This window comes from Fragaria vesca, unplaced genomic scaffold, assembly GCF_000184155.1.
Source record: "Fragaria vesca subsp. vesca unplaced genomic scaffold, FraVesHawaii_1.0 scf0513160_u, whole genome shotgun sequence".
NCBI lineage: Eukaryota > Viridiplantae > Streptophyta > Magnoliopsida > Rosales > Rosaceae > Fragaria > Fragaria vesca.
In genome coordinates this window covers 987,778-998,701 of record NW_004443448.1, presented here as the reverse complement: position 1 = coordinate 998,701, position 10,924 = coordinate 987,778, and the positions used below count along the sequence as shown (strand labels likewise).

The 10,924-nt window shown below is 36.4% G+C and overlaps 1 protein-coding gene and 1 non-coding gene across 2 annotated transcripts; both read right to left on the bottom strand.

The window, feature by feature from the left end:
* Positions 1-2,314: 2,314 nt before the first annotated feature.
* Positions 2,315-5,298, bottom strand: LOC101303771 (proteasome subunit beta type-5-like). Its single transcript, XM_004310011.1, has 8 exons — positions 5,256-5,298; positions 4,980-5,119; positions 4,738-4,867; positions 4,539-4,645; positions 3,692-3,826; positions 3,487-3,590; positions 2,841-2,941; positions 2,315-2,731 (listed from the first exon to the last, which is right to left on the bottom strand). The coding sequence occupies exons 2-8, from the start codon at positions 5,106-5,108 to the stop codon at positions 2,604-2,606; spliced, it is 834 nt and encodes a 277-aa protein (XP_004310059.1). The 5' UTR covers positions 5,109-5,119; positions 5,256-5,298; the 3' UTR covers positions 2,315-2,603.
* A 202-nt stretch (positions 5,299-5,500) lies between these two features.
* Positions 5,501-5,583, bottom strand: TRNAL-UAA. Its single transcript has one exon. It is a non-coding gene; the product is annotated as a tRNA-Leu (tRNA).
* Between the last annotated feature and the right edge of the window lie 5,341 nt (positions 5,584-10,924).

Below are 10,924 nucleotides of genomic sequence, written 5' to 3'. Positions count from 1 at the left end.
CTACAGATGAAGCAAACAATTAGGTTTTATATTCTTGCTGGGTATGACCGTATGACTCAGAAGCATCATCTTCAACTCAGTCCCTGATTTTTTATTTTAGAAAAATAAATAAATTCATTAATGAAGAGACATGTCCAGTTACAAACCTATGAATACAAGACCGAAAAGCTACAGATAACAAAGAGAATAAGTCTTCAACTCGATCAAATTAAAAAAAATGAGAGGAAACCTATAACTCGCTAACCTATAACTCAATTATAGGGTTTTCAGTCCCTGATTTATGTTGGCCTAAACTGTCACTTTAGGTTGTTTTCTTTGTGTGGCACTGCTCAGTTCCTAATGTGTCGTCAAAAACGGATTATATATCCTTAGATGTGAAAACTAAAATGCAGTTTGATTTTGTGTGTTTGTACTAATAGTTATTTTAGTTCGTCTGGCCACTTTGAGAATTTCGTGATTTGAACATTGGATGGGAATTTTGTCACTTGCGATTGTTTTTGCACCAATAGTTTTCACTACTGAAATTGTAACGGAGCGGATTGGGTTCAAGAACTCTTGATGAGGCCATCTGATTCTGGTTTATAGTTACTTGTCAATGTCATGAACTATTGATTATCAAACAAGGTTTAAGGATCGACAGCAACCAATGAACAGAGAAAGAAAGAGAGAATTGCACCATAAAAAAATGAAGGGGATGCTAAAATCACAGTTACTAGAGCTCTGAATCATGTTGGTATAGTTTCTAATCCCATTTCTGCCTTTTGGGTGTGAAGCATAGTCAAGCCTCAAAGAAGATGGTATGAAAATTTCCAGGAGGAACCAGTAATTTTACAAGGCCTTTTTTCTCATGCAAATCATGTAAATCTAATTATTTATTCTTGAGTGGAAGTTCGTATAATGATTATAACTCATTCTGAAATCTCAATCATGAAAACATGCTTAGACGCTAACAAAGCAAACAAAAGATGGAACATGAATTCTTTCTCCAGCTTGTAAACACCGTTTGATATCCCATCTTGCTTCTGGTAGGTATCATTTTCTTTCCGGTGGAATACGTACTAGAAATGATGAAGATAACAACAAATAATTATAGCTAAACTATCAAGTTTCTTTAAATGGGAGCTCCCAATCAGTCCCTCAGTAGCCTTGGTGTTTGTTATCTTGATGGAAAAGTCATCAGGATTCAAGTTTAATTAGGAACATAATTGCTAGGATGAAAAACAAATAATAACCCAATGCTTTGTACTTAAGGGATCAAATGGATAGTGCATGAATTGTAAACCAACCCTAGCTAGCCTCCTAGGTTGTTCAACATCACTCATTATAATTGTGGAAAGAGTAGGTCCTCTGTACCAAAAGAACTTGGTTCTTTGTTGACGCTGTCTCACTTTTTTTTTTTGGCAATCAAAATTTTATTAAATAAAGAAGATATAACAGGGGGATATGAAACCAAAACCTCTTAGAAAAGAAATAACGAAATCAAAAGGCAACCAAAACATGAACAAGAAGAGCAGAGAGCCGATCACATCAAAGATCAAGGTGCACAACAGGAGTCCGATTACGGGCAGGGTAAGGGTCTCGTGAATCTTTTTTGGTCTTCAATTTTTTCTTTTGAGACTTCAGGAGAGACTTGAGCAGATTCTCATCTTCCAAAGTTTCACCCTCATCATACCAGGAACTCAGAGGACTCACCCTAGTCTGGGCATATGTATGATGACCAAGGGGTTCTTCATTTTCTAAATCACCCCAACAAAACTTGGCTTGATGAACACTAGTATTATTGTCAATCAAAATTTCATTTCGCTCTCCAATTGTCTCTTGCTCATCTACACCCTCTCTCTGCTCAGACACAATTTGAGGGACATGTGTTACTACCACGGTTTGCTCAACACAGATGACTAGCCTAACATTGCACAACATTGACCAATAAGAAGATTCAAAAGACACAAAGGGCATCTAGAAGAAGGAAAGTGGCTTCAAGGACCTATGCTTATGATTTGAAGAAAGAAAACCCACATTTGGCTTCAAGAACCCTACTATATTATGATCCTCCCATCTTCTATGCTTGCTTGGCCTAAATCCAATCCTTATGTATTATGAAGCTATGTGATAATTTTCAAGAGTCTAGCAAAGTAGCAAACCAATGATCTTCACTCACCATCAAAGCCTGTCTCGAAGCTAAAACCAATGAAGCAAAGACCGTCACATACGAGGTGATGATTTATGATTTCAGTGGCTTTATAGTCAATTTCATTTTTGAGCGATGCTGTCTATCTCAATTCTCAATTCTCAAACAATAAACACATCAAAGCCTATAAGAAATTTGATAGGGATAGACTTCACATCAAAACCGAATTTGGGGAAACGTTTTAAATGCCTATAAGACCATCCACAAGTGAACATAGCGGTTCCAAGCAAGAGTACAGAAACGGAATGTAATATTTATGACAAGAAAACAGGATGCAGTATTACAAGACATGACCAATCTAATAACATCAGCATCATGCTAATTCAGTTGAATAAAAAGAAAAATAGCACCCCAATGCATATGCCTTGCTTTCTTCAAATCGCACTTTGCCTGCCTCTTCCATTAGCTAGTCCTCTTAGGCTGCACCTACTTCCACCATTTCTTGTTCCACGGTCTCAGGGGTTACAGGATAGTATTCGTAGTGAAGTTCCCCGACATCATCTCCAGATAGCTTTTTCCACCCATTTGGACCGACATGGTAAACTGATTAAGAAAACAAAAATTTCAAACAATAAACAGTTAGATCATGACAGTGCATATCGAGAAAGATGAAGAGGAGGAGGACGCGGGGGACGGGGGACAAAGGAATTACCGCTGGCAACTCCACCACTAGCTCCATCACGGAATGTTGCATGATATATGGCTCTCCTGGCAAGCTCAGAAGCTTCTTCAACTGACATATCATAGCGGTACCTGGCATATGCACCCAACCACGGTTAGAAGACATATCATGTACACAAATAACTCTACACCACTAGAAAAGAAAGAGTTAACCCTATGGCACTTGTTGAGATAGTAAGTGTGATGCCATTGATCATTTTCTTGCAGGAAACAGTTACGATTGACTACAAAGCAAAAGTGCAATCATGCTTTTGCTGCAAACATAGCATCAAGGCGAAGTACATGAATCAATTCATAATCCAGTCACAGATCCACCAGGGCTCACCAAGAAGCTGAGGAATAAACAGCTTTCCATTCTTAACAAATCCCTCCCACTCTTTTCTCTTCCCAGGGCCATTTGAATAGAATTGAATACACACACACAATATATTTCCACAATCTTGCAAGACATTCTCTAACTTAATCATATGCACTTGCCGTTCTTATTTTTACTTATGACACAAGAAACTGCTTGTTACACATCTTTGAATGGTTGATCATTGGAGAGTACAACACTTTCATTCTTGAAAAACGCAATTTTTCAGAAACAATAGCTTTGAAAACACAAAAAGGCATACCCGTTATCCAGGACACCATAAGCATATGGTGAACCAGATCCAACTGAAAACCGCATGCCTTTCAACCTTCCTCCCTCGCTGTCCACATAGTAAAGTCCAGGACCCTGCACCAAGAAAGCATACATAGGAATTAGATAAATGCCTGATGATATTAATCAAGATAACTGCTTGAGAAACTTTGTTTGACAAGATTCTAATCCATTACCGTTTCATCCCAACCAGCTATCATTGTTCCAACAGACAGACCCATGCCACGGTAAGAGTACAGAATGTTGGCCAGGAGCTTGGACGCACCTGTAACCGAAATTCTGCGCTTGTTTGCCAATTCATGAAGTCTGCACTGAATTATATCAAACAATTGTTTATCAGTAATCCATATAAGAGAAAAAGAATACACTTAACAATCCATTTTACTAAATCAAAGTAAAAGGCCCAAGTAAATCCCTTTTGTAGGTGAAGCTAATAGGATGCACAAACCATGTGTACTCACTAATGCCTCTCGGAAAAAGAATGATGCATTAGACCTAGCAACAGATGGCTTGTGAACATCAAGGCTAAATCCTATGTGTACAAAATAGTAGAAAAATCACACAATGAGGAAACTGTTCTGTCTCTCAATATTGTATGTATCAACCACTGTACAGTTACTATTTGATTTGCACAGTCCAGTGATACAGACACTCATATTGGTTGAAGCATAACATAGTGAGCACAACTAAGATGCCATTACGTTTAGCACTACCACATAGGAAAAAAAAACTACTCTGTAAGTTAGTTCTTCTATATATATATAGTCACAGTGTTAAAATTTCTTTTCTTTAAAAAACATGTAATGAAAAAAATAGATGGTTCCTATACCATTTAACAGACTAAAGCAGGTAACAAACAACACCTATAATACAACTAGTAGGTTATTCGTATACTAATGGTTATAACCATCCACTCTCTTCTTCCATTGTTCGTGTAATAGCAACATGGAAAGCATACCAATTCAGCATTAATCGTATCTGACAAGTTCCAAACAAAAACTCATTCGAAACTATGTATAATACCTTAATCCCCAAATTCCTATGCCAAAACTGGCAGTCAGCAGCTCCTCCAGCCATAGTTCCAAGCATGTAAGGATTGATTTCGATAATCTTCTTCACAGACTGAGACGCTGCAAAACATTAAACAAACAGCATCATAAGCCTACATTTACTACATTCACATTCCACATCCCAAAACGAAAACAAAGAGCTAAAGCATTACATATATATCCTCCCATGCTAGCTCGAGAATCCGCCGCCACCATAACCCCGTCCTTGAAAATAAAGGCAAGAGTGGTAGTCCCCTTCTTCGACTTCACCATATCTCTAGCTTCTTTCTGAAATCCATCAAACTGAAACAGTACCAAAACATAAACCTTACAATCAGCAACGAAAACCTAAACCAAGCCCTAAACCAACATAAAACCCTAAAATCAAAGCCTAACCGAGCAAACGGAAACTCACATCATCAGTAACAGGGACCTCAAACGACGGCGCAGCTGAAAAGTCACCGGGAAACCCACCAGAAAACCCGCTGCTATCGCCGAGCAACGGCGCGGTGGTCTGGAGACTGCTGAAGTCGAGCTGCCTCATAATCGTAAAGCCTCTGCAAATCGAAGTGAAAATTGCGCAAAAATTAAAACCCTACAAATCGAAATCCTTGTTCGATCTGTTCTACTTCGTAAATCCTTTCACGAATTTCAAATCAAATTGGAGAGAAGATGAGGTTTGTGAGAGTACCTTGGCGATTGTTAGCTCTGAAAAACGAAGACGATGAAGAACGCAGTCTCTTCAAGATCGAGAAAAGAAATTAGTGTGTGTGTTTTTTGTTTTATTTTTTTGGTCCGACTGGTTATATAGTCTGGGTTTTTGTTAACTTGTTCAGGAGGAAAAGGGAAACTGCGAGTAGTGGGCTTTGTGGTTTAGAAAAGTGTAATCGGCCCAATAAGTTGTAATATAAAAATAAAAGCAAAATATAATGAAATTGCTGGCTATGGGGTTCGAACCCATGCGCACTTATGTGCAGCAGATCTTAAGTCTGCCCCCTTAACCTCTCGGGCAAACCAGCTGTTGTTGTAAATTTTGACACAATCTTATATTTAACTTATATTTATTTTGTTTATATAATTATAAATGCCGTTGGTGCCGCTGGCTTTAGAACACCATTAATTGTTTGAGTAGTTTTCATGCAAAGAACGTGGACATTGCAAACACTTTGACGATCACATGCAATTTATGACTCACCAGTACGTAATAGGTTGGTAACTCTATCTAATGTCTTCATAAAATCACAAGTCCATATCATTCCAATCAAGATTCTTTGATGAGAGTAATTTCCTACGATTAGGGAAACCAATTTCCGGTTTCATCCTAGCTCTTCGAGGATATATAGTGTAGGAGTGGATGAATCGCAAATCGGATTTAAGATATTTGTCCGGAACATAAATTTGAATACTTGTATTACTAATCAATATGATACACGCGGAATGGTGTTCGAAACATGAACACCATTTCCTGTCAACATTACGACATTAGTTAGTTTGATCAACAAGTTATACAGTACCGAACCTTGGAACACTATTGCACCGAAATATAAAGACAGATGGACTCAATTATGGCAAAAATGAATGCATGGATGTTCGATCATGTCGACACCAGCTAAGTAGCAAGGGAAACGAAATAAAGCGAACGCGGTCAACCTTGTAATGCGATGATATATACGGGGCACTATCATGAGGACCATACCTAATGATGATGATGTCTTGCTAAGCCTGATGAGCTAGAAAAGACCTGTGTATGGTTTGTGATGATGCGTAGTTTGCACATCTATTCTCTCAATCCAGCTCTTTACTAGCTAGGTTATCATAAATACCTTTTCTCCTCCTCTAACCCTACACACATGTTTAAATTCGATTAGCTTTAGCCGACTTATGTATCTAATGACACGCATGCACTACAACAGAAAATGTCTTCGGCACACTGTCGGAGCTAAATACAGACCAAGAGGTGTCATGGCACCTCTCAAAAACTTGATTTTATAAGTATCTTGTGTTTGGAATTTAGCTAATTTAGAAGGTTTATATTTACTATAATCTTCTCTTATATTGGCCACCCTCTTGTGCATTCTCTGGCTTCGCTAGTGCTTCGGCATTCACGTATTTGTTCTAAACGTCAGAAAAAATTGTATTTTACTTGATAATCTGTCAGTGTTCAAGTTTGATGCATTTGAAATTTTTCACAAAAGTTTGCAACACGTTTTGCTAACGGCAAAAAAGCAAGAAAAGAACCTAGCTAGATCATTGTGTTTTTAGTCTTTGGGCATCTTTGAGGTTGTTAATTTTACCTCTTAGCTTAGGGTGAACAAAGTAGCTAGTGATGATTAAGAATTTAAGATGATCAAAAGGATATTGTATGACTTTGACTTGCCAAAGGATATGGCTCGACCACTCGAGGGTTGGTTGGTCGTCGTAACAGTTTTGACCCATGCACATCTAGAAGATCTCCCATGCATCTGCCCATAACTGATTAAGGACAGTATTATTTCGAAAATTGTCCTCATTTTGTCTGGTGCTATTCAAGTATTGAAGTCCAAAAATACGCAGCTTTGTAGTATTGGCTTTATTGAATTATTTGTTATATATATACATACATGTATAAATACATATATATTATAATTTTGTTATTACAGAACAATTTCTGGTATATGTACTTTATTGTACATTGCTACATTTCAGCATATATAATTAGTCGCCTATGGACTTCATCTCAGGCATCTGATAGATAACAGTTTGAGAGAGTGGTGAAGTATTAGAGAGCCAAAACCGTGTACGAACACATAGTGGATGATACATGGTTTACGTTTGTAGTAATAGTAACGTATATTTTACTATGTTTTAGAGTATTGAAACTCTAAATACGGCATCATGGAATAGCTAATCGATTATTATCTTAAACTTGTTTATCATTCATTTGTATGTACGTGTTGGAAAATTTTAAGAAACTCTCATCAGTCTGTAATTTTGCTGTTGTTATCATCGCCACCACCAGTCCTCCTCATTCCTCAATCCATCTATGAATCAATTATCAAATGAAAACATCGAATAGTATGCTTGATATAGTAAAAGAAAAAACTTTCTGATAATAGAGACTGCATCATGTTGGATACACACACAAAAAATGACGAGAATAATAATAGAGATCGATCAAGGGGAGACATGAACATGTGCTTTGATTTCAACTCCAACATGCTCAAACCGACCATTTCGTGTAGCTCGATCTAAGCAGAAATTGAAAACCTTGGATTAATTTATTCATCGTGAAAAATGAAAATGTTGGATTTTAGCAGAAAATTCAAACTATATTGACATATTGTTAGGAGCATCATGCAAATTAAATTAAGCTGCAAGCGACCAGAGCCAGCAGCGAAGAATTAATGTCAAAGCTACATGGCTGCCACGTACGCGTACCGGGCAGATATATATATATATATACATATATAAACGTGTATAGGTACGTTCTTGTGTATGTATACTCTGCATTAAAACCTATGGGACTACTCTTGACTATTGTTTATTTGTTTTGTCATTCTACATGAATAATTTTCTCCTAAACTAAACATATAGAGAAAAAAGAAAACATAGAAGAAAAGGAGGAAGACAAATCCCAGTTAGAGGTCAACAAAACCACACCTTAATTCCTCTCTCTAATTCCTATTCCCTTTAAGTCTCCTTTCATGAGTAGATTAAGACAACACAACTGTGAAAAAAGATGTGTAGTGGTGTGATCTTCCAACAGATGATGTTTCCTATCACAGAATCGATATATTTGACTTCGAAGATCGATTGTGATATTTTGGAAAGATATTTTATGCTACTTGTTTTCAATAGACGTGTGATCCTCTAATGTTCTCTTTTCCAGTTACTCGTGATCTTATACTCTCGATCAAGGAATCCATTAACACCACGTACATATGATCTGAATCTTAATGCATATTATTACATATTAAACAATTAAAGTTCCATCTGGTACCAACAATATGAGAAACTATGCTCTCTTTTGATAAATAGGTTTCGTGGCTATACAGGTCGTGCATAGCTAGTGTGAAGTGTTTTCTCCAACCTAAATCTGCTTAAGAGCTTTACAAGTTTAATTCTTTTTAACTACGTAAGGTGTTTAGATTTAGATGCTATTATTTGTCATGATATTATAACATTCTTATCACTCAATACGTTTGTCTACATTTGATTGCGAATAAATTTACTATGGTATCGTAAAACATAAGAAAAATAATGTATTACCACAAAACGCGCCTTCAAAGTTTATTTGCGTTATGTGTCACTTGATTTATGAGTAAGCTTGAACTCAATCAACTTATGGTATAACTCATATCATAATTAGTCACTACAACTTTTTTGTTCATCACACGTACTCTGTGGCAAACAAATAAAAACCGTCCATCTTTAACTCAAATCGTGTCAAATATGACATTGCGAGATGAATTTTGTCGGTCAGCCTCTTTTTTAGGTCACTTGCATTTTTAAGTTAAACATTTTACTAAATTGTATTCATGTGAATCAAATAATCGAAGAGATAACCATCCTACTATAGTACAATTAGTCGAGCTGCCTACCGAGTATGAAACTCTCATGCATAGAGTTCGAGTCTAAACTCACACTAGTTTATGGCCAGCAAGTTTAAGATGTCTTTTGATTTGTGTATCTATGACAAGAGATTAGTCTAACTTGCTAATTAACCAATGTGACCTGTTACCTCACTTCCAAGATATACCATTTTAACCCTTTTTACCGCCAATTGGGTGGTAAACAACAGTTAAAGTTCCCGCGAATGACGGATCTAACGCGGGAGATGGCAAGAGTGGAAGAGACAGTTAAAATGGGTGGTGAAAAACAGCACCACGTGGAAGGATTCCGAGCCTATATTGTTTATAATCACACACATTTGACGTCTCTTGCTCCCGTACTCCCGCACGGAGACATCCGCTGCCAATGCAATCACCTCAAGCCTCGATTTACGTAAATGCCCCAAACTGCACGTGGATTCTCGACACTGCCAGTGACGCAACAGTCCCATTAGTGAGTGATTGGAGATTAAGAATATATTGGTGCTTAGCTAACTTAATGTGGAGTATGAGTTTGATCCAATTGCTATGACAATTTCTTTGGAATTATAGGACCATCAATAACTCAAAACTTTTGGAGCAACAAAAGTGCCTATTTTATCAAAAAAAAAAGTGCCTATCAATTTTTTTTACTAAATGTGGGTATTCCTACACACCCTTTTTCAAGAGAAAAAGAAATGTCATTGTTGCTAGTATGTTATGTGTTTTTGTGTTAATTGTAAACAGTATAAGGTTACAAAAGTATATTTATGTTTAAATTCGATAATGGAAGCACGGCGAAGTCCATCCGAACCGTCTAATGAAGAATAAAGAGAAGAGCAATGATCGATTAAGCAAATTGTCACAAAACTCCTGCTAAAATAGAAATGAGCTAAAAAATATATCAACTTAAAAACGGTCACACAATGTATCACTAATATCCAACCACTATTGAATTTATAACTAAAATTATCAACAATTATTCAATAAGTCCCCTTGCTAGTTACATATAGAAGTTTGGGGAGTGGTTCTAATGAGGATCACTAAGTTGATGATGACTTGTTGAAGACTTTCTCATTAAATCGTTTATCGCACCAACTTTTCAATCACATTTTTTTATTTCAACCGTTCAATTTTTAGGACTATATAAGTAGATCACTTCTACAAATTTTAAGCCAAATTGATGATCGTTAAAGAATTGAACTAAATCAAATTAATGGACGATCCAAATTTGTCAAACAGGAGCCGTTCAAGTTTATAACTGGTAAATCACATTTATGAATGCTTTAACGATTTTCAATTTAAATGAAAATTTGTAAAGATGATGTACTCATATATATCTATAAACTAAACGGTCGAGATATGAATATGCGATTGAAAAATGGGTAAAACGAATAAGTCCTTGACTTAGTGGTCTTTGTTAGAACCACTCCCTATAAGCTTGAACTTTGTACTTACATTAATTTAGTGGCTTAATAATATAGCGATAATTTGAATTTTTTTATCTACCTAATAATAAATAATTAAACTTTGTGTACATGTTAAAATATACCAAACATGGTTCTTAATCACATTTATCATCCGCCAAACTAGCTATGTTCCATAGTTTAATAATGTTACTAGTAATCAAGAAAGATAACGAAAACTAGCTTTTACTACATTTACCAATATCTAGCTCAATCGTAATCTGATTTATTTTTAATGTTTTTGGAGCGTACTGAACGGTTTAATGCACATTAGAAAATCCGATCTATTTTTCAACACTATTATTAGTAACGATCCAAACCTAGCT

Excerpts from the sequence above, each read along its gene's own strand:
- LOC101303771 (XM_004310011.1), bottom strand. The coding sequence starts at position 5,108 with ATGAGGCAGCTCGACTTCAGCAGTCTCCAGACCACCGCGCCGTTGCTC. Across the intron at positions 4,646-4,737 it reads TAGCATGGGAGGATATATAT|CGTCTCAGTCTGTGAAGAAG; the intron begins GTAATGCTTTAG and ends AATGTTTTGCAG. Across the intron at positions 2,732-2,840 it reads TAGTGGTGGAGTTGCCAGCG|TTTACCATGTCGGTCCAAAT; the intron begins GTAATTCCTTTG and ends TTTCTTAATCAG.